General features: G+C 29.0%; 1 protein-coding gene across 5 annotated transcripts; it reads left to right on the forward strand.

The window, feature by feature from the left end:
- The first annotated feature begins 98 nt into the window (after positions 1 to 98).
- Actn (alpha actinin) lies at positions 99 to 22,998 on the forward strand. 5 transcript variants are annotated; one of them, XM_075733969.1, is made up of 11 exons: positions 99 to 397; positions 3,644 to 4,350; positions 4,418 to 5,214; positions 18,335 to 18,656; positions 18,732 to 18,898; positions 18,963 to 19,044; positions 20,221 to 20,306; positions 20,487 to 21,518; positions 21,575 to 21,913; positions 21,980 to 22,366; positions 22,432 to 22,998. In XM_075733969.1, exons 1-11 carry the CDS (start codon positions 312 to 314, stop codon positions 22,588 to 22,590), a joined length of 4,164 nt encoding a protein of 1,387 aa, XP_075590084.1. In that variant the 5' UTR covers positions 99 to 311; the 3' UTR covers positions 22,591 to 22,998. The 5 variants fall into 5 exon arrangements, with proteins under 5 accessions (XP_075590084.1, XP_075590078.1, XP_075590097.1 ...); XM_075733963.1 differs by lacking the exons at positions 99 to 397; positions 20,221 to 20,306 and adding exons at positions 2,233 to 2,569; positions 19,615 to 19,841; XM_075733982.1 differs by lacking the exons at positions 99 to 397; positions 20,221 to 20,306 and adding exons at positions 2,234 to 2,569; positions 19,615 to 19,700.
- The last annotated feature ends 124 nt before the right edge of the window (positions 22,999 to 23,122 follow it).

Consider the following 23,122-nt stretch of genomic DNA (forward strand, 5'->3'; position numbering starts at 1 on the left):
TAAATATACACCTACTACTACTACTATGTGCTGATAATGAAGTTAATCAAATATATATTTTGTGAGTTGTGATTGTCAAAAATCCAAAAAAAAAAAAATTTTTTTTTTGAATTTTTTAAATCGACCTTATTTTCAAAAGTTCATTCATTCACATTCCCAATTCCTACGACAGCATAGCAAAATGATTATGATGAGCTTGTTTGTGTGAATTGTTGTATTGATCATTCAATTCATGATGATGATGATGATGTGATTGGTGATGATTGGATTTGTTAATTTTTTTTCATTTCATTTTATTTCATTTCATCTGGATGAAAGAAAAACAAAAACAAAAAAAAAATTTTCAACACAAACTTTTCTATAATGATGATGATGACTTGATTCAACTTTGGTGTTTGTATGTGTGTGTGTGTGTGTATACAAAAACCTGTTTGTTTTTCTTTTGTAATTTAATTTTTTTTTCTTTCTTTCCATCATTCAATATTTTGCCTTCCATAATCAATAATCAATAAAAATAATTTGTTCCGTTTGTTTGTTGATTATGATTGAAATCGGAAGCAACAAGTGTCAATATTTATAGCCAAGTATATATGTCCATTTCGATCCATCGAATGATTTTTTTTTGTTTTGTTTTGTTTGTGGCGAAAATCAAAAAATAAAAAATTTTGTTGTTTTGTTGACATAAATTCATCATCATCATCATACAATCTAATCGGTCAAACAAAACAAGTGTAAATATAGCCTGAATCGAAATTGATATTAATTATTAGAAACAAAAAAAAAATTTACTTTATTTTTTTTTTCGTGGTAAAAATATTCATTAATTTCTTATCTATTTATGTTATCAAAATCAAGAAATGAAAAAAAAGAAGAAAAAAAATATCCATATTTGTTGCTGGTGCTTGATGATGATGATGTTATCATCATACAAGGATTAAATAGATCCTTGTTGTTGATGGTCGTGGTGTTCAATAATCAACTCAAAGTCATTAATTTATTTTTTTTTTATTTTTTGCTTCTGCTATGTCTCTTCATTCATCTCATTCGGTAATCATTATCCATCTATCGATACGAATATTTTCGATTATCTTTGATCATATCAATTCACGATGCTGATGCTGCTGCTGATGATGATGATGATGATGATCAATTAATGGTGGTCAAAATAAAATGCATGGAAAATGGAATATGATTAATCTTACGGGAGATTCTTAACGAAAATTAAGGAAAATTTATGAAAAACATTAATGAACGATTTTAATTTGAATATATATATTGTACATCACAATCTACACTCAAGAAAAAAAAATTGCCATTTCAAAATTTTCATTTGCGTCCAAAATTTTTTTTTTGTTTTTTTTTTTTATTTTATAATAAAAAAAACCACAATGATGATGATGATCATAATTTGTTTTCGGTGAAATGAAATAAATTTGTCAAGTCAAGAAAAAGTTTCTTCACGCACACACACACATTCCATATCCGCTTTATGGTTTTGAGTGATCAAAAAAAAAAAAAAACAACAACAACCAATTTTCAATGTAAAATGTATGTCGAGTGTTTTAAATTTTTTTTTCCATTTCGTTATTATTATTTACTCCTGTTCTACTTTGTATGCAAAAAAAAAACAGTAAACGAAATTGATGTTGATGATGATGATGATGATGATGATAATGACAAGATTTTAACCTGGAATGTATTCTATATTAGCATCCTTTCCTGAAAAGATCATCATCATCATCATCATCATCAACAACAACAATAAAATATAATTGCAACGCGATGCATTTTTTTTTCTTTATGTTGCTCTGTTTTCTCTCTTTCTCTCTCTCTCTCCTTTTATCGGTTCGACGCCACTGATTTATGCCATTGAAGAAAATTGGCAAATGTTGTGTTAAAAGAGTTGTTGTGTTTAATATGAATGAATTTTTTTTCCCCCGGATGATGGTGGTGAATGAATGAATGAATGAATGGATCATCATTTCATTTCATTTCAATTGCAAAAGATTGATAAATTTAGTAGATTTATGGCAAATGTTTACTTGAAATGAAAATTGTGTGTGTGTGGATAAAACAATGGGAATAATAAAATAATCGAGAATCAAAAAAGAAAAATCTTGGCTTTGCGTTTACTTGATGGAATTTTTTTTTTGTTTTTGTTTTCTAGGCAAATAATTGGCATTTTTTCATTTTGTATTTCTATTCATTCCTGGTGATGTTTTTTTTTCAGTCATCAATTTGATTCCGAATGATTGTTTTGTGTGTGTGTGTGTGTGTGTGTGTTTGTGTGTGCGTCTGTCGATTGATCTAATATCCTATTGGAAACATCAAATCGTTTGATAACGATAGATTGTAATAAATCCATAAATCCATAACCATTCATATCGACCGAGATATTATTATTATTATTGTTTCTAAACAAATCAAATCAAATTAACAAAAATCCACAATACACGCTCGTTAATTGGATAATATTTTTATATGTTCAAAAATTTTGCAACAACAACAACAACAACAACAACAACAATCGACAACAATCTTCATCATCAATGAATTGTTGTTTTTCTTGGTAAGAAACCATTTTTTCCATTTTTTTTATAGTTTCTTTGATGTTCATCATGTTACAAATAATAATAACGATAACGATGATTTAAAATAGAATGAGTATGAAACAGAGAATAAGATGAAGAGATGCCCAGTGATTGCAAATAAATACGCTACTGTTGTATTCGTAAATGGTGAATTAATTACATTTTTTTTTCTTTTTGCATTGGCTACCAGAAAAAGATGCTAATTTTAGTGGGGAAAAAAATGAAAAGAAAAGAGTCAGATTTTATATATTATATCCTTTCTATTTATACTGTGTGTGTGTGTGTGTTTGTAAAAAAAAAACGCAAATCTGTATGATTAGTTTGTTGGATAAGTAAGCAAAAAAAAAACGATAATTTATTAACCCAAATAATAATAAAATACAAAAAAAAACTTGAAAAATCTACTAGAGATGTGTAACGAAAAAAAAATCAGTTTTTTTTTTTTTTTGTGATGAATTCTCTTCTAGTTGTTCCATTATTATCATCATCATCATCATGAATGTGTTTATTTGATTGCAAGATCAAGGCTTTGTTGTTGTGAATCAAATAATTTGAACGGATGTCATGATTGCTGCTGTTGTTGTTATCGATGATGATCATGATCATGATAAATTCTCACCTGTCGTGTAAAATTAATTGATTTTTTACGGCAAATATTATATTGATAGGTGAAAGAGTTTGAAAAGGAAATGGAGAAAATTTCCATCAATTTTCAAGGTTTTTTTTAATGTAGGAAATTTTTTTCTTTCTTTTTGCAAACAAAGTTGTATTCACAAAGATCTAGCTACCATTCATTCATTAGTGGTAGAAGCACATTCAACAATTAAATGAACAAGTCAAATATTAATCAATTATTTCTTTTTTTGGACCACCGTTAGTTTTGACCTGTGCTTCTTCTTCTTCTTCTTTCACTTACTTGTATACAAAACAATTGCTCGAATTTTTCACATTTAAGAAAAACTATTGTTATTTTATTTTATTTTTTTTTATTTTTTTTTTTTTTTTTGGTGGGGGTCCTGAATAAACGAATTTCATTTGTTGATGATTTTCAGTCAAAAAAAAAATTCAGATATTTCCGATTTGATCACAACATTTGAATCAACATTATTATCATCATCATCAACAACAACAACAACAACAATTGAAACGAAGATTGGCATCGATTCAAATTCTTTCAATCATTTTTGTTGGCGATTGTGGTGGTGGTGGTGGTTGTTATCATATCATCATTTCAATGCTATCATCATCATCATCATCCTAAGCATCGTAGTAGTTACTGAATTTATTATAATCAAACCAATTCGGTTATCATCATCATCATCATCAACATTAACATCATCAATCGACTGTTATCAACACTCAAATAACTGTTCCTCTCCATTTTGGCAGCCGCAGTCGTTTTTATTATTGGAAAACTGGATTTTTTCGATTGCTACATTTATACTATCCATCCCGTTTTTAGTGGTAGAGGCAAAATCTTATGCCGCCATCACTGCTGCTGCTGCTGCTGCTGCTGTTTCTGCTGTTTCTGCCGGCAATCCAACGGACGCCATCAACATTGAAGATCAGACGCCGCCATTTGCTAGTTTATCGTCATTCGTGTTTGATCCTCATTCAAAATTGTATCCAAACATCAGCATTCAACAACAAAAAGTGGTGGATTGTTTAATTTCATTCGATTCAGCAACAAAATTCATCGATCATCATAGTGATTTATTTAATATTTCTACATTCAGAATAGATCGTACATCGTATACAGGTTTAGCATTTTTTTTCAATCAATGTTTTCGAATCATTTTAAAATTTTTTGTTGTTTTACCTGCTAGATTTTGTCTGGATTCCTTGTGGCTGTACGTTTGATATAACCGGCATCGATCAACACCTACCAACGAATGATTCACAATCAATAATTGTCTTTACAGAATTGTTTCAATTTTCATTATTTTTTCTACTCATTCATCTAATATTATCGGACAAATTTTGGCATTGGTTTAGTACGAAAAAACATCGACAACAACAAGATCGACAAACAAACGAATTTCCGTTTTTGATTGAAAAAAAAGAGGTGGATAGCCAAGAACAAGAACAAGAAGTACATAATCCAATCAATTTATCATCATCATCACCAACGACGATCGATAATGTTTATTGTGTAAATAATCAACAACAAAATAATGATTGTGTTCTTATTGACCAAGTGATATCATCATCATCATCATTGTCACCAAATTCATTATTATCATTTAAAAGTAATGAAAATGATCCATTGATTTCAAATAATAATCATCCATTAATATTGCAACAACAACAACAACAACAATCACATTATCGATTCGATTATTTAAACAATAAAAATAGTGAACAACAAATCGATTATTGTTTGTATAATAACAACGATAATAATAATCAATATAAACAATCATCTAATTGTTTAATTGATAATAATAATAATAATTATTATAATAAAATGGTCGATATGATGCATCAAGGCCCATATATGATGAATAATAATACTTCACCACAAATGATGGGTGGTCCACAACCAGATGGTTATATGGAACAAGAAGAAGAATGGGAACGTGAAGGATTATTAGATCCAGCATGGGAAAAACAACAAAGAAAGGTTAGTACGAATAAATTGTTCTTTGTTTTGCCTACATGACTAGTCCAAATTTTTGAAACAATTTAGGTAGATCAGTAAGCATTTATCCATTTAATAGTTTCACTATTCTATATCTGTATATGATGTAAAGAATTATTCAGCATCATTCAATCTTTATCTTATTCTATACTCTATAATGCTTATATTGTTGTTCCAGGAATCTTTCTAGTTTCGAATATTGAGTTTGCGCCAATTGAATTACATTCATTCACTTACAGGATCATTGAACTAATTTTTTTCCGTTCTTTTCGGCATGGAATCATCATATTCCATATCGACAAAAAAATTTTTTTTTCATAAATCTTAACAATTTTAGCAAAGAAATTTTTTATCATAGAAAAAAATAAGGAAAAAAAATGAATTATGGTATTCACAGTTGTCAGCAAAAATTATCAAATTTCTTTTTTTTTTGTCTTCTTGTTTTTCATCGTCATCATCACCATAATCATCATCAATTTACCGATTCGCCTAAATTCGGGTGCAAAACTATTTTGTTGTTGTTGTTGTTGATCAAATAGGACAAAATAATGTTGAACTAAAAAGAATTGATGGAATGTATGCCAATGATTCTTGAGATTCTCTTTTTCTCTTCTCTTGCAATCTTTAACCCGTTTGATTGATGTGTATTAGTGTGTGTGTATGTGTGTGTTTGTCTGCCATATGATGTCAGAATTGTTTGATGATGTTTGAGGCGTTGTCTTTTTTTTCGTATTCATTCAATCATTCATTCATTTTATGTTTGTAACAGTAGGCTTTTTTCATGTCGAAGAATTCTGTCAATGATGAAGAATTTGTTTTTTTAATACTTTATTTCACTCTTCAAATGAATGAATGGTGACGAATAAGTTATTTTGAATATTTTTTCCATTGTAGTTGTTGTTGTTGATGTTGATCGAGTTTCTAAAATTAGTTCTCAAAGGATAATATTATTATATTATTATTATTGAAAATAAATAGGAAAAATAAAAAAAAAGAGAACAAGAACATGATGATGATGAAAGAAACAAATGAAGTGTTGTGTGTGTGTGTGTGTTTGGGGTATGGTTATGTATTCAGTTAGTAAATATCCAAGTATGTCCTGCTCTGAATTATTATTATTTTTTTTTGCCTTGACTTGAATTTCTTTTCCAAAGCATCATCAGTTGTATGTTTTGTTATTGTTGTTTTGATCGTATTCGGTTATGTGTGATTGGTGTATGTGTACAACACGATTATCATATTTTTTTTTTTGTTTGTTTGTCTCGAAAGATTCTCGATAATCATCGATCATCATCGTTTCATAGATTATTTCGAAAAATAGACATTCAAAAAACAAATGAAATGTAGAGGATATATCCAATCAACTATTGTCATCACATTTGTCATTTTTTTTCCTCTTTTTTGTTTTTTTTTCAAGTTAATTTCGATCTATAGAGTACATTTTTATTCATGTTTTTCAAATAATATCTATCGATTTCCGATATCGATTATGGATATTCAATAAAATATCAACAAATATACAATGGATAGGATGTTTTTATTATTATTATTATTATTATATGTCGATGAATAATGATATTTTCATGATTTGCTATTTTTAACAATGGAAAAAATATGAAGAAAAACAAAGATCAAAAACATGATGACGATAATCGTGGCGGTAATGGAGGAAATCAGTTTTTTTTATTTTTGTTTTCGATTCGAGTAGTTTTTTTTCGTACGGAAATTTTTTTCTTCTTTTTTTCCGATTTCAAAAATATTTAATTTGTAAAAAATACGACAACAGCAACCGTTTCTAAACCTTTTTTTGTTTGTTCTTCCTCTCATGGAATTTAGTTATATTTATTAGTGGCGGATCTATCATTGGGCGCAGTGGGCGGTTGCCCAGGGCCCATGGAATGGTTGATCTGCCACTGGTTTTTTATCGTTATTATTATGACGATTACAAATGTTTTAGATTCCTTTCTGGATGATGAAGAGAAAAAAAAAGAGGGAAAACGGAGAAAACTCTAGAAATAACATCAAGAAATTCCTTTTAGTGAAACATTCAATCCGAAAAACAGAAAAAGATCATAATCTTATTCTTTAATGAATTGTATAGAACATAAAGGATTGTGTATGTGTATGTGTGTGTGTGTGTGTTTACCGTATGGAATGTATTGATGAATAAAAATAGAAACGATAATTTTTGAATTACACACTTTACATTGAATAGCAAAAGAATTTCAGTGAAATTCTTGTTTTTCTCTTTCCATTCATCATTTACCGGTATATCAAATGCCATCGGTTGTCAACAACAACAGTTTTGTTCATTTTAAATTTTTTTTCCATTTTTTTCAAAATAAAAAATGAATGAATGACAATAAATGCCCATTTGGCATAAACATATAAAATATTTTTTTTTATTGTTGCAAATTCTTTGAAATTCAATGTCAATTTAAACTCCATAAATTTTTTGTTGATAATGAATACGAATACAGCAGGTACAAAGGTTAAGTTATCTAATACCAAATTACAAATGTTGTAGATTTCATCGGAAAGTGCTAATGATTTTTTTTCAGAAAAAAAATTACTTATTGATAACAACCATATTCATTAATAATACAAGTAAATTGGATTTGTCATTTCATAATTGATTCATAATTAATCTTTTGATTTTCATTCAATGATGATTTAGAAATCATTATTCTCATCATTTCATTTGACTTGATGATAAATTACATTGAATTGATTATTTTATCATTATTATGATTAAATAATGCGAATGTTTCGAGGTTATAATAATAATTTGATCAAATTCAAATTCTATAATCAACTATTAAATAGACTATAGATATGTGGCTTCTTGTTATCATTATCATTTATCATTTATAGATTAGATCATCATGTCTACATGATAGCACAGCATTTTTTCCCATGTACAATTAAAAAAATGTTTTGGTGTTAATTACAAATGATCAGTCTAGACATGTCTGTTCTTATTGAACCTAGTCAAATACCGATGATGATGATGATGATGATGGATATATGTATGTTGTTCATGTAACACTTGTTTGTTGCTTTTTTCTTGACACATTCATTTTATGAAATTTTCCATTTACATTTTAATTTGATTGAATTTAAAAATTTAGAAAAAAAATTTTAATTTTTATACATCCATGATGATGGTGTGCAATATTGTTGTTGTTGTTAGGCTAAAATACTTATTGCTTGTTGATTGGTCTTGGTGATGATTTAGCCTTCACACACACACACACTTGAACTTTCTCCCAAGTAAAAAAAAGCCGAGGATCGGAAAAGTAAAAAAAAAAAATCCGATGACCGATGATAATCACAGTGACAATTTTTTTTTCTCTTTTTGCTAAAGATGATGATGACCACATGACCACGATCGTTGGACATCGAATGTTGATCCAATTTTGTTTTTTTTATCGTTACGGCTATCCATTCGAATTTTTTTTTTAAACCTGGAGGGAAAGATTATTATTTCCAACAAAAAAGAAAAAAGAAATACTTGTTGCTGAAATGTTTCTGTCATCATCATCGCGGTCATCGTCATCGTTGATGACCACATTTCATGATTACTTGATGATTATCGATTTGTTTCCATATTATTTTTTGAAATAGTTCCGCTTTATATGTTTGTGTTTATGGTAACATTCATATATCCTGTTGAAACATATCTGGAAATACAAATTTCTTTGTAGCCTAGTCTATTTTATATTCATAAATAACCATATAATCGCTTATTTGATTGTTTTTTCTATAATCCACTTTTTTGTTAGACGCACCCGTTTTTTGTATATTGTTCGAATCAGTTTGTCCCTTTTTAATCATCATTGTTTTTTTTTTTGGAGATTTTAATCCAACGATTTGTTCGATAAGATAATCACTTAAATTGTTTATACTATTTGATAGAAAAAAAATTGTAATAAACAATAGAAAATCAACTATAGTTGATTGATTCCGGTTAGAATTGTTGAATGTCATCAAATCATTCAATTTAATCACTTTATAAATTGGCAGGATTCATTTCACTTTGAGTTTGTATTTTTTTATAATTTAACTGGCAAAATGCTATAGAATAAAATTACCATTTTAAATCATTCACATCATACTTGATGGATTTGAATTCCTATATATATATATGATATTCCCACCGATGTTTGTAATTATTTATCCCGTTTTTTTTTACTGGAAACCCAATATATTTGTTCCTGTGTGTGTGTGTTGATGATGATTGATTAAAAAAAAAAATTTTATTCTGTTTTTTATAGTGTTTATGGTTCAAAGATTGACATTCCTTTTCATTAGCTACATATCATCGATGGCCATTACATTGAAAGAAAATATAATTTGTCATCAAGATAAGAAAGAAAAAGAAAATTGTAATTTCATCCACTTGTCATCAGGTAACAACAACAACATCGACAACAACGGCAACAACAAAAAATCATAAATGCATTACAATTTACTTGTTGATTACGATTGTCATAATAAATAAATTTAAATTTTCATTTGTTTGTCAAATGAACGTTGAAGAAAAAAAACCATGGAAATTATGCAGCTCAGGTGTGAAATTAGAAAATTTTCCATATGTGTGTTCTACAACACCAACAAACACACACACACACACACACGCGCGTACATTGATGATGGATAATGATTTTATATATAGATTTTAAATTTCAATTGTTTTTTCTATTTGTTGTTGTTGTTGCTGTTATTTAAAATTGGATTATAATATCATTTTCATGATGATGTATACTGTATATTATCCTATCCAATGGATTGTGAAATTATTATCTTTTTCAATGCCAGTTTGTATCTGGATATATCTTGGTGGTTGCATTAATTCTCTTTTTTGGGTTGTTTTTTCTTTATCTGGTCATGTAGTGATAGCAGCAGCCAGTAAAAAATTAGATTCAATGATGATGATGATGATGATGGATAAAAAAAAAACAGAAAGAAATTCATTCACATTTGATGGTGAATAATAATGATAAATTTTTTTTTTGCCTAATATGCGTAGGTTTTTTTTTTGCTCTATCTTTCTTTCATTCTGTCTGATTGATGATATTCGATAATAATATCGAATTGAATGTTCATTTTTTTTATTTCGTTGTTGTTTTTATTATTTCTCAATTTATTTATATTGGATGCATAATATTTGTCATTAAAAAAAATGAGCTATTCATAACACACACACACACACACTTGCATGTTTTTTAGCCAACTATCTAATGCAATACGACATTGATAAAATCGGCTAAATTGACGATATTTATAATCGATAAAAATAAAAACTATAAACATAAACAAGCTACAAACTGGCCATATTTGAATATCATTTTTTTTTTTTTTTTTTTTTTTTTTTTTGGTAGTAGTGGTGGTGCAAATATATTTTCAGTAGGAAAAAAAAATTTGGTTACAACATCAACATTTTGTTTTGAAAAAAAATAGCAAACATTTTCATGAACAACCGAAGGAGGGGGGAGATGTAGGAATCTAATTCAATTGCCAAAAAAAAACATGCATGCAATTTTTTTTTTTTTTTTTTTTTTTGGTTTTTTGGTTTTTTTTTCTCATTCATTCTTTTTGACTGACAACCATATGAATGTTTTGATATTGATTCTGTGGTCGTCAATGTTTTTTTTTCCAAGAAGAAATGCAGAAAAAAAATGTCCAAAGTAAACATTGAAAAAAATATGTTTACCGTATAAAAATAAAACAGACAAAATTTGACAATCCGGTATATATGGTCACATTCAATATTCTGACATTTTTGATGGACGAATGAGAAAAAAAAATAACAAAAAAAACCTTGTTCTGATTTTCAATATATCCACAATATTACTATCAATCAAGATTGATAGTTCAAAAGGATATGTGTCACGCACGTGTCTATCGTGAAACTCAAATACTTACACACACACACACAAATGTTGTTGTCCAACAATTTATACAAACAAATGTTCATATATGTTCTGACATTTTATTAAATGGTTACAATCGTGAAAAATAACAAAAAAAAACGATTTGTATTGATTGTAAGACAATAAACGGAGACAAAGTAAAATCATTGTGATTTGCTTTGTGATCCAATTAGCACATTTTGTCGAACTTTTGATCATCGATGTTGAATTTTTTTTTGTTCTTTTAGTGAGGCCGATTATTTTCTTGGGTTGTCCGAATCCTATCGTATTCGTAGTAGAAATACAAAAAAAAGGTCATTTCATTTTGTTCTCGGTCAAAATGGTGATGATGATGATGATGATTGCCTCTCGTCATTTTTATTTTGATTGACGTGTTGTTATGCTCTTAAAATACTTGATAGCCGATTGTTGTTGTTCACCCGAATGTTTTTTAACTTGTTTTTTCCTCTCTTTCTCTTTCATACTTGTTATTGTTGTCCATTTATCATGCCACTTTATTGATGATGATCAGATTGGATCGATCTTATTTTATTCTTCCTGGCTACCGATTTTTTTTGCTATCAATTTAGCTATTTAAATTTTTTTTTCTATTTCAAACAATAATTTATTCCAAAAAAAAAAAATTGAATTGATTCATGCATATGAATCATTCAAGAAAAAAAAGCCATGATGATGATGATGATGATTTCAATTTCAATCATTCAATCGATCGATTGATTTTACATTATTATATCCACACTAAACACTTTACGTTTCTCATTTACATAATTATGTGTGTATAGTAAATAGGAGAAAATAATCCGATTTGGTTGTGATGTTTTGTTACTGGAGATGTATTTACAAATGTTATTGGTAATAATAAGGATTTTTTTTCTCAGAATATAACATACATTGTTGCCATCAACACCATTGAAAATGATAATGATGATGATGATGATGATGATGATGATGATGACGACAATAACCGGCAAAAAAAAGCATGTCAATCAGTTAAATTAACTTTTTCGGTTGCCCACAACACTTTCTATGAAACACTTTTTTTTTTGCTTTACATATTTTTTTTCTAAAAATAACCGTTTGTTGCTTAGTGAATCATGTTTTGAATTTTTTTTCCCTGGAAATATCTTAATTATTATATTTTAATTAGCTAATAAAAAAAAATGAAAATTATTTGAAAAGATACGGTTTTTGAGTGTTTCACATTTTACGGCTGTATCTCTCTCTCGTATGGTTATATATATGTGAATCTGTATCCTCGAGGCGTAAGATTTAGTAATGATTTTCCAGTTTATTTGCCTGTTTTGACAAAAATATTTGAACAGAAAAAAATAAAAAAAAAATTGGTTCAATCTAATTCAATTCAATTCGACAAAAAAAATGCAAAAAGATTGGCCTCAATCTCATCATATCATATCGAATTTGAGATTTCCTACTTTTTTTTGTTTCTATGTGTGAGTGTGTATGGTCCAAAATAATAGTTAAATTCCATTATGGATCACCCAGGTAGTTTTATTTTACAATTTTTTTTTTTGCCAATCTACCAACATACTTCCCAGCAACAGAGCATGGTCGATATCGATAGTTTTTTTTCTACATACATCAATCTTGATTGCCAAAGATGGATTGTATTACTGATTGATTATATTATTCACATGAATTCACAAAAAAAAAAATTTTTTTCATGATCCGATAATCTGACAGAGATGAAGCTTTTTTTTCCAAAATCAGGCAACAAACAGAGAGGAAAAAATCCTTATTTTTTTAATGGATTATTTTATAGACGAGTGGTTATGTATGTGATCCATAATACACAACAACAACATCAACATCAACATCAACGAACAAAAAAAAGGAAATTCATCCTTTTTTATTTGAACAAATTTCTGTATATTTTTCAATGAAAAAAAAGAAAAAAAATGTCCTTAACAGAATTTAATAATTTGAATGAACGAGAAGCAAAAAAAAATCCATCACAATCAAAAATGTTCTAATCACATCTAATCTAATCTCTATTGATTTATGATTTTATCCATATCCATTATTATATATGTTGTGATCATATATATTTATGCTACTTGTTTGTTTATTGATGACCATCTTATATGGATGGAGATGAATAGTTTGACCGGAAAAAATAATCGTGAATATCCAAAAACAACAACATAATGACCATTATTGGAAATAATTTACATTTATATGAATCAATCTTGTGTATGTGTATGTTTTGCTTGCAATATAATGATTAATCCTGATGATGATGATGATGATGTTGATGATGATGATTTCTCATTCATGTCTATAATGATGATGATGATGATGATGAAAAAAATAAAATTCTATATTTACAGCAAATAATTTGTTGCCTTTTTGGTTGGTCATGTGTGTATGTCATAAAAAAACGAAAAAATCAAGTCAAAGTTTTTTTAATTACTCATAAAAAAATAGATTGTGATGATCTTTTAATTAACAAGCAATGATCTGTCTATGTGTGTGTGTATATATATATATATAATCATCATGTATATCGTGTGGGCGTTTTCAATTTTGTTGTTGTTTTTTTTACATAGTTGTAGATCAAACAACAACAACAACAACAACGACATGACAACTTGTTGGAATGTCAATAAAACATACATAACACACAAACACAGAGTTTTGTGGTAATTAAGCGTACAATGATTGTAGAATTGAAATAATAATAAACCAAAATAACAAATTGTTGTTATATAATCATGTTTATCTCTGAGGGAATGATGAGAATTTAGATAATGTTTTTTGAAAGACTTTTGATTCATTATCATCATCATCATGATCGCAAATGGTGTCATTGATCTTCCACCTGATGATGATGATGATGATGATACTTTGTGGTGTGTCATCGATATTGTTGATCATTTGTTTTGTCTATTTCAGATTTTTGTTTGTGTTCATTCAATTTTCCCAATGAATGTATATACAAAAGTAATAATAAAGTTTCCGAATGAAAGAAAAACAATAGTCTCGATGATTGTGTATTTATCTATTCCTATTTTATTCAATATCGACTGATAATGGGATTTTTTTTTTCTTGGCAATGATGATGATATCGATATTGATGTTGTGTGTGTGTGTGTGTGTGTGTTCAAATTTACATTGTCATTTTATATTGACCATTGATGAATCTAAAAAAGTATATCGATAATATCTAAAAACAAAAACAAAAAAAAATCAAAATTTGTTCCATCCAATTTACAATTTGTTAAATTCATTCATTCATTCATTTTTTTTGTATTAAATCTTTGTGGTTAGATGTGTGTTCTTGTAACACCAAAGGCTCGCACACACACACACACAAGATTTTTTGTCATAATGATAGCAATCTTTTTTTATTATTATCGATAGTTCAAAATCTTTGATCTTTATTTCGCTGTTTTGTTGTTTTTTGATTATTTTTTTTTGTATGTCTTGTAATAGACATATAGATCTTTTTTCCCGATACTATAATCTTGAACAATTTCAAAAACAAAAAAAAAACATGTGGGCGCCATATTTTATTATCATCATCATCATCATCATTATATTATGTATAAAACTTTATGTTGTTTGTGCAGTTTTTTTTTATTTCAATGAAATAACAGTGAAAATTATTGCTCATCATAGAATGATGATGATCTCATTTCCATCCATTTCGTGCTTAAGGTTATATACATGATGATTCGTTCGGATCTTATTCCTTTTTTGTGAAAAAATAAAATAAAAACAACGAACAACGGTAAAAACAAGTCGTGTCCATTCATTTTATTAGTTCAAGATATATATATTTTTGATTTAACAATGATGATGATGATGATTTAAATGTATGCAGACTTCAATTCATTTTTTTTTTATTTCAAGTTGAAAAAAAAGCTCTGTGGTCAGCATCATTATCATCATCATAGTCGTCGCCGATGTTTTCCATTCTTTGATGATATGATTGATGCTCGTGCATACAAACACACTTACACACACACACACACACATAAACATCATTGGAAAATAGCCTGGAAGACAAAAGATGATCTCTGTTTTCTGTTTTTTTTTCGTCTTATCCGTATCCTTATAAATTTTGGTTATTTTTTTCTGATGATAAAAAAAAGATTCACGAAACTAAAAAAAAAATCAAGTGAATATTTTTTTCTGTTTTGTGTGTTCCAGTTTTTTTTCTTCTTCGAGATACACAAAACATACACACACACATCTAATTTAGACGAATTTTTTTCAGAGATTTTTTTTTGGTTTGCAAATTTTCATTTTGATGAAAATTATTGTTATCTTTCGTGAATGATGACGACGACGGCGACAACAACAACAGCTAAAGATTATAATTTTTTTTTTCATCCGCAACAAAATTTTTTCATTTTTATTTCTTTGCTCGGATTATCCATTCTTTAGATTGTTTTGTGTGTGTGTGTTTGTCAGTGTGAGATTGAATGAGATTTATTGTATTGGATGGGCAAATTAAATTAACGCCCATTTATTGCATTTAAGAAATTGTTTTTTTTTACTCTATTTACTTGAATGAAACGAAAAAAATAGAATAAATCAAATCTAAACGGTCAAATGAGGATTGTCCACTTTTTACCCTAATTAGATCATCATTTCAAAAAAAAGTATCATTTACGAAAAAGAGTTAGAGAGAGAGAGAAAATTTATTTAATCATTTCAAATTATCATCATTAGCCACCTTTTTTTTTGATATTTTTCCCAAACACACACACACACACCGATTGACCACACACAATTTTTTTTTGATAATTTGTTTTTCTCACATCAACTTAATGATTTATAATAATAATAAAAAAAAATCATTCTGAATCTAAAATGGATTATTGTTGTGTATTCTCAACAAATTCAATGCAAATTACTTGATTGATTTGCATATATGAAAATGATGATTCAAACACACATAGACATTGAAATTCTCCATCATAAACTTGCGAAAATAAAATTGAACAATTTTATTCATTTATTCAAGTGAGAAAAAATGTGTATGATTGAATCATTTTTAAGGTGCTCTTATGTATTGAGTATGTGTGTGATTCAAAAATGTTTGCAAGAGAACAAAAAAATTATCTTTAAAGTTGAATTTGCAATTTCAAAAACTTGTTCACAAACCTATCAATTATCATTTTGATACATATGTCTTATCATATCCAATATTTCACCAAGTATACGAAGAATAGCCTTTTTTGATTTGTGTATGACTATCAACTAGGCTAGGTTATAGTATAGAGTCTGGTCGTGATTGTTATTGTGTTTATGTGTGTGTGTGTGTGTTGATCAAATCAAGAATTCGTCGTATGATGATGATTATGATGGATTAGGAGTGAATGAAAAACATTCAATTTCATGTTTTTTTTCTGATGTTCGTCGTATTTTTTAAAGTTTTTTTTTTGATCTCAAAAGAAAAGAGATTGAACTCATGGTCAACAGGAAGGTTTTTGTTTTTTCCGTTCGGTTTATTTATTTGTTTTTTTTTGTTTTGTGTTTCAGATTCTAATGTGGTAATAATAATTAGTTCATTTTTCCATATTTAGACATTCAAAGCGCTTCTGTGATCCTTTTGTATAATCGATTTCTTTTTTTTTTTTTTTTGTTACTCTGACTTGCCTTTATGCCATAACGATGATGATGATGATGATTATTTTATAGTATATTATCCAAATAAATCTTTTTGTTGTTGTTGTCCAGTTAATCAGACATAAACCTAATAAAAAAGGCAACCAGTACACAAGGAAGACAAACCATCATCATTGCGAAAACAATTTTTTTGTGATGGCAACTAATAAAAAAAAGAAAAAACATTCTTGTTGTTTTCATTTCCAAAAGGCTGAACAGACATTTTACCAATTTCCCATGAAATTTTATGAGAATTTTTTTTCCTTCTTTTCCATTGGATTATGAGCTCAATACCGGATATATGATATGATGGTGATGATGATGATGATCATAATCATTGACGACACGCATAGGTGATGAACATAAATATCTTGTTTGATACAATGTAGTTTTATTTTCGTGAACATTATGATTAGAAAAAAAAAATTTTTTTTCTTCATCAAAATTCTGTTGTGTGTTTCGAACAAAAAACAAACAAATTGGCCATAATTGTTACGAAAATTACTGATCATCATCATCATCAAACACAAGTCAAATAATATTTGTATCGATTATTTATTATTATTATTATTTGTTATTATGAGCACGAATTTTCAATAAATCTTGTATATAGAAATAAACAAACCGAACTTGATTTTTTTTTCGGTAGAAAAAAAATTTACAATTGTTTGTGTGTGTGTTTGTTGGTATTTTCTGTTGTTGTATATCTTTTTTTTTTTTTTTTTTTTTTTTTTTTTTTTTTGATTTTGATCTCAGAGATAGAATTCGAATCAACAATGACTCTCAAACAAAACAAAAAACAAAAAAAAACGTTTGAAATGAAAACCGGTTACCCCCTCCAAAAAAAAGAAAACCGGCTACAAAACTGTAATGTTTGTAATCAAGCTTGGGCACAAACTATCTATCCATCTATCGTGGAGAAATTGTTGTCGGAAAAATCCCACCAATTCTTTTTTTTTTTTTTTTTGCTTTACTTACAATAATAATAATTATGATTAAACTTTCAAGGTTGAAATCAGGCAATTTTTATCTTGTCATAATTGTGGCCAAGAAAAAAATGAACTCTCATATAATGATGATGACAATGATAAAAAGCAACTATGGTGACAATTTGTCTGAATTTGAAATGTGGAATTGGTTGCCATTAAAATATCTTTTTCGTTGTTGTTGTTGATGTCACTGGCAGAAAAAAAATAAAAAAAAATGTGTGACAATTTGTCAGAGAAAAAAGTCAAGTTTTTTTCAAAAAAAATCTTAACCAATAGTAATGTTTCTGATGTTGGTCATTGATAATAAATTTTGTTACTTTTTCAATGATGTGTAAAGTTTTAAACGATTTTCGACAATCTATATCGATGATCAAATCGATTTTTTTGTTTTATGTTTCTTTCCATTTTTATAATATCGTTTAATTTTTCGTTTCTGATTGTATCCGTTTTTAAATTGAAATACCGAACAAAAAAATTTATAAATTTTTTTTATTTTTCACCGATCCACTTTCCCCCTCCCCCTGTCCGGAAAATAAACAGACATTCACAGCATGGTGTAATTCACATCTAAGCAAAGCTGGAACACAGATCGAGAATATTGAAGAAGATTTTCGTAATGGTTTAAAATTAATGTTATTATTGGAAGTGATATCGGGTGAAACACTTCCGAAACCTGATCGTGGAAAAATGCGTTTCCACAAAATTGCCAATGTGAATAAAGCATTGGATTTTATTGCCAGTAAAGGTGTCAAATTGGTTTCGATCGGTGCCGAAGAAATTGTCGATGGTAATACTAAAATGACATTAGGTCTTATTTGGACCATTATTCTACGATTTGCCATTCAAGATATTTCTGTTGAAGGTTTGATTTTTGATTTTTTTGTTTGTTTGTTTGTTTATGAATTTGAAAAAATTGATGTTTATTTTTTTAAAATAGAAATGACCGCCAAAGAAGGTTTACTATTATGGTGCCAAAGAAAAACTGCCCCTTATCGTAATGTTAATGTACAGAATTTCCATCTAAGCTGGAAAGATGGTCTTGCTTTCTGTGCATTGATTCATCGTCATCGTCCAGATTTGATTGATTACTCTAAATTGTCAAAAGTAAGCGATCATTTTACTGATTGTATATCATCATCTTTTAACACCTTTCTTCTTTTCTTCTAAGGACAATCCATTAGAAAATTTGAACACAGCTTTCGATGTTGCCGAAAAACATTTGGGCATACCACGAATGTTGGATGCGGAAGGTATGTTTGTATTTTTTCAAATAAATTGTTGATAGAAAATTATTTATTATTATTATTATTGTAAGCGCAAATCATCATGAGATGAAATTGGAGATTTCATTCTTTCTTTTAATCTTCTTTTTATTTTTTTTTTGCGCGAATAAACAATAAGATGAATAACTCTTGACCATTAGCTTCGGATTTTTTTTTCTCATTTCTCTTCGAAGCTTCATTTTCATTTAATTCATGGATTTTTTATTTTTTTCCTTCTTTCAAATTGAAAACTGTCCTTTTTCGAAACAAACAAAACAAAACAAAACAAAAAAATAATTCAACATCATAGTTTGATGATGATATTTTTGACCTTTCCTTTCCAATGATGATGATCTTCGTTATTTTCTTCTGATTTATAATTTTCATTCTTTCTTTCTCTGTCTCTTTTTATTTTATTTCATTATTCCCCTTTTTAATTTTCTCATATCGTTTAAAATAATGATAATGTAACAAACAAACGAAACAAAAAATTTCTTCAAAACAAATTATTATTATTATTATTACTATTATATGTGGAATAATGTATGGTCATTTTAGAAATGGTCAACATGGTTAAGCCTGATGAACGTGCAGTGATGACATACGTTTCATGTTATTATCACGCCTTGAAAGGTGCCCAAAAGGTAAACGTTGAGCCAACAAATGAAGCGAAAAAAAATTTTGGAATTGGTGGGGGTGTGCCCGTTGTACCCAACACCATTATCGACAACAATATTGTTTCCCCTTATGGAACTGCATCATCAGTTCCATACAACAACAAGATGGTCGGTAACATCATGCCTGTTGCTGTTGCTGCCTACTTACCTGCCTGCTGTTTGCTACAATTTAAATCATTGATAATAACTTGAATATTTTACTTTTACAAAATTTCCGAATAATTCCATGAATGCTATTGCCGTTTCATACATAAATTTACCTTAATAATTTGCATCTAATATATAATTGGGCAAACTAAAGTAATGAATGAGTGTGTGAGATAAATAAAGAGTTTAATCATTTCATTTAAAATTGCAACTAAACCTTGATTATTGATTATTAACCTTTGCTTTTCATTATTTTTTTCATGCTTCAATTCCATTTGAATATTTGATGATCAAACCAAAACAAAATGGCTTCCATTTCCTTATTGACGAATAATCCCAGATATTAATACTAGTCCGCTTTCGGATGAACGTGCCGTAATGACTTACGTTTCATCGTATTATCACACCTTTTCCGGCGCTCAACAGGTATGAGGTTTTTGGTGATGGATGTTAGTCCGTGTGTGTGATTGTGATAACAACGAGGATAAGCTTGCTTCAATTTACCAAAATTGATTTGTTTGCTTGTTCTATGTTGTTTTAAAGCGCCTTTAATCGAATCAATAATTTGACCATATTAAATTATTTATATGTTTTCGCATCCATTAGGCTGAAACTGCTTCCAATCGTATTTGTAAAGTTCTACGTGTCAATCAGGACAATGAACGTATGATGGAAGAATATGAACGTCTTGCTAGCGATCTATTGGATTGGATTCGACGTACAACTCCATGGTTGGAGAATAAAACCACTGATAATAAATTGAGTACAGCTCAGAAAAAATTAGAAGAATTCCGTGCCTATCGTCGTATGCATAAACCACCACGTGTTGAACAAAAAGGCAAATTGGAGACATTATTCAATACATTACAAACGAAATTACGCCTTTCAAATCGACCGGCATATATGCCATCGGAAGGTAAAACTGTACGAGATATCAATAATGCTTGGAAAGGGTTGGAACATGCTGAAAAAGGATTTGAAGAATGGCTTCTTTCCGAAATGATGCGCTTAGAACGTTTGGATCATTTGGCTCAAAAATTCAAACATAAGGCCGACACTCATGAAGGGTGGACACAAGGCAAAGAAGCTATGTTGCAAAGTCAAGATTTCCGTAATTGTCGTCTTTATGAGGTGAAAGCTCTCAAAAAGAAACATGAAGCTTTTGAAAGTGATCTTAGTGCTCATCAAGATCGTGTTGAACAGATTGCTGCCATTGCTCAAGAATTATACTCGCTTAATTATCATGATTCGGCTTCGGTAAATGCACGTTGTCAACGTATCTGCGATCAATGGGATAGATTTGGTACATTGACACAAAAACGACGACAAGCTTTAGAAGAAGCGGAACGTGTTTTGGAAAAGATTGATCAACTTCATTTGGAATTTGCTAAACGTGCTGCACCATTCAACAATTGGTTGGATGGAGCTCGAGAAGATTTGGTCGATATGTTTATCGTACATACGATTGAAGAAATTCAGGGATTGATAGAAGCACACGAACAATTCAAACGAACCTTGGGTGAAGCAGATCAAGAATATAATTCAATAATTAAATTAGCACAGGAAATTCAAAGCTTTGCCACTCAATATCAGATTCCTGGTGGTGTTGAAAATCCCTACACTGTTTTGCATCCATCTGTAAGTCTTGTCAATTTTACTGCAATATTTTTTCTAATCAATCAATTTTACCACAGGAAGTTACTGCTAAATGGAATGATGTTAGACAATTAGTGCCAAAACGAGATCAAACTTTACAATCAGAATTGATTCGACAACAACGTAACGAAGGTTTGCGTAGGAAATTTGCCGAAAAAGCCAATGGTGTTGGTCCATGGATCGAACGACATATTGATGCTGTTGCTGCCATAGGAATGGGAATGCAAGGCTCATTGGAAGATCAATTGATGAAATTGCGTCAATATGAAGAAGCTGTTAACATGTACAAAGTTCATATGGAAGAATTGGAAAAGATCCATCAAGAAGTACAAGAAAATATGATTTTCGAAAATCGATATACACAATATACAATGGAGGTATATACTTTTGCTAATCATTGATAATGTTCAATTTTATTAAATTATCTGTTTTTTCAAATTCAGACTTTACGTGTCGGATGGGAGCAGTTGTTGACATCGATCCAACGAAATATCAATGAAGTTGAAAATCAGATTTTAACTCGTGATTCGAAAGGAATTACACAGGAACAGCTTAATGAATTCCGTGGATCATTCAATCATTTTGACAAAACTCGTATTGGTCGTTTGAATCCTGATGAATTCAAATCATGCCTTATTTCTGTTGGTTATAACATCAGGAATGATCGTCAAGGTGAAAATGATTTCAGACGAATCATAAGCCGCGTTGATCCAAACAATACTGGCTATGTTACTTTCGATGCTTTCCTTGATTTTATGACTCGCGAAAGCACCGATTCAGATACGGCTGAACAAATCATTGATTCATTTAGAATTTTGGCCAGTGATAAGGTAAGCTAATTTTCGAATTGAACCTTGTATTCTGATTTTTTTTTGTTATTGTTGTTTTATTATAGCCTTATATTACGGCTGAAGACCTCAGAAGAGAATTGCCTCCAGATCAAGCTGAATATTGTATCCAACGCATGGCACCATACAAAGGACCCGGAACTATTCCTGGAGCATTAGATTATCGTTCATTCTCCACCGCATTGTATGGTGAATCTGATCTTTAAAACAACAAATGGCCACAATTCTCTAAATCTTTTTTTCTCTTCTCTGAACTTTTGGTCTTATGACAATCATTAATATTGTTCGTTTTGGAAAAAAGACCTCCCCTTGATGTTGATTTATTCTTTATATTCTTATTATTCTTATCAAACACGATTAACTAGTCAAAACACACCCATATATTTACATTCAAACACCGACACATATATACATCTACCCACCACCAATGTTGTTGTTGGAATATACACACAATCGCACACAGTCAAACAGAGAAATACATTTATTTAATAATTAACTTGTGAATGAGAAAACAATCCATATGGGCATTATCTTTACTAATAATTTTTGGCTAATTTGGTGAAAAATCGTTTAAATTTATAAAATTAAACATTAAAAAAATGAAATCAGTCAAATTTCAAGGTGGATTTTTTTTTAAACTTTTCCAGATTCGTAGAAAAAATTGAAATTATCAAAACTTTGCTGCCATCTTGTGGTATGAAAAGTAGCAAAAAAAAAGATTGAAATTTTTTTAGCCAT

Source organism: Dermatophagoides farinae, chromosome 1 (genome assembly GCF_024713945.1).
Source record: "Dermatophagoides farinae isolate YC_2012a chromosome 1, ASM2471394v1, whole genome shotgun sequence".
Taxonomy (NCBI): Eukaryota; Metazoa; Arthropoda; class Arachnida; order Sarcoptiformes; family Pyroglyphidae; genus Dermatophagoides; species Dermatophagoides farinae.

Excerpts from the sequence above, each read along its gene's own strand:
- Actn (XM_075733963.1), top strand. The coding sequence starts at position 2,550 with ATGAATTGTTGTTTTTCTTG. Across the intron at positions 19,045-19,614 it reads ACGAATGTTGGATGCGGAAG|AAATGGTCAACATGGTTAAG; the intron begins GTATGTTTGTAT and ends TGGTCATTTTAG. Across the intron at positions 21,519-21,574 it reads ACACTGTTTTGCATCCATCT|GAAGTTACTGCTAAATGGAA; the intron begins GTAAGTCTTGTC and ends ATTTTACCACAG.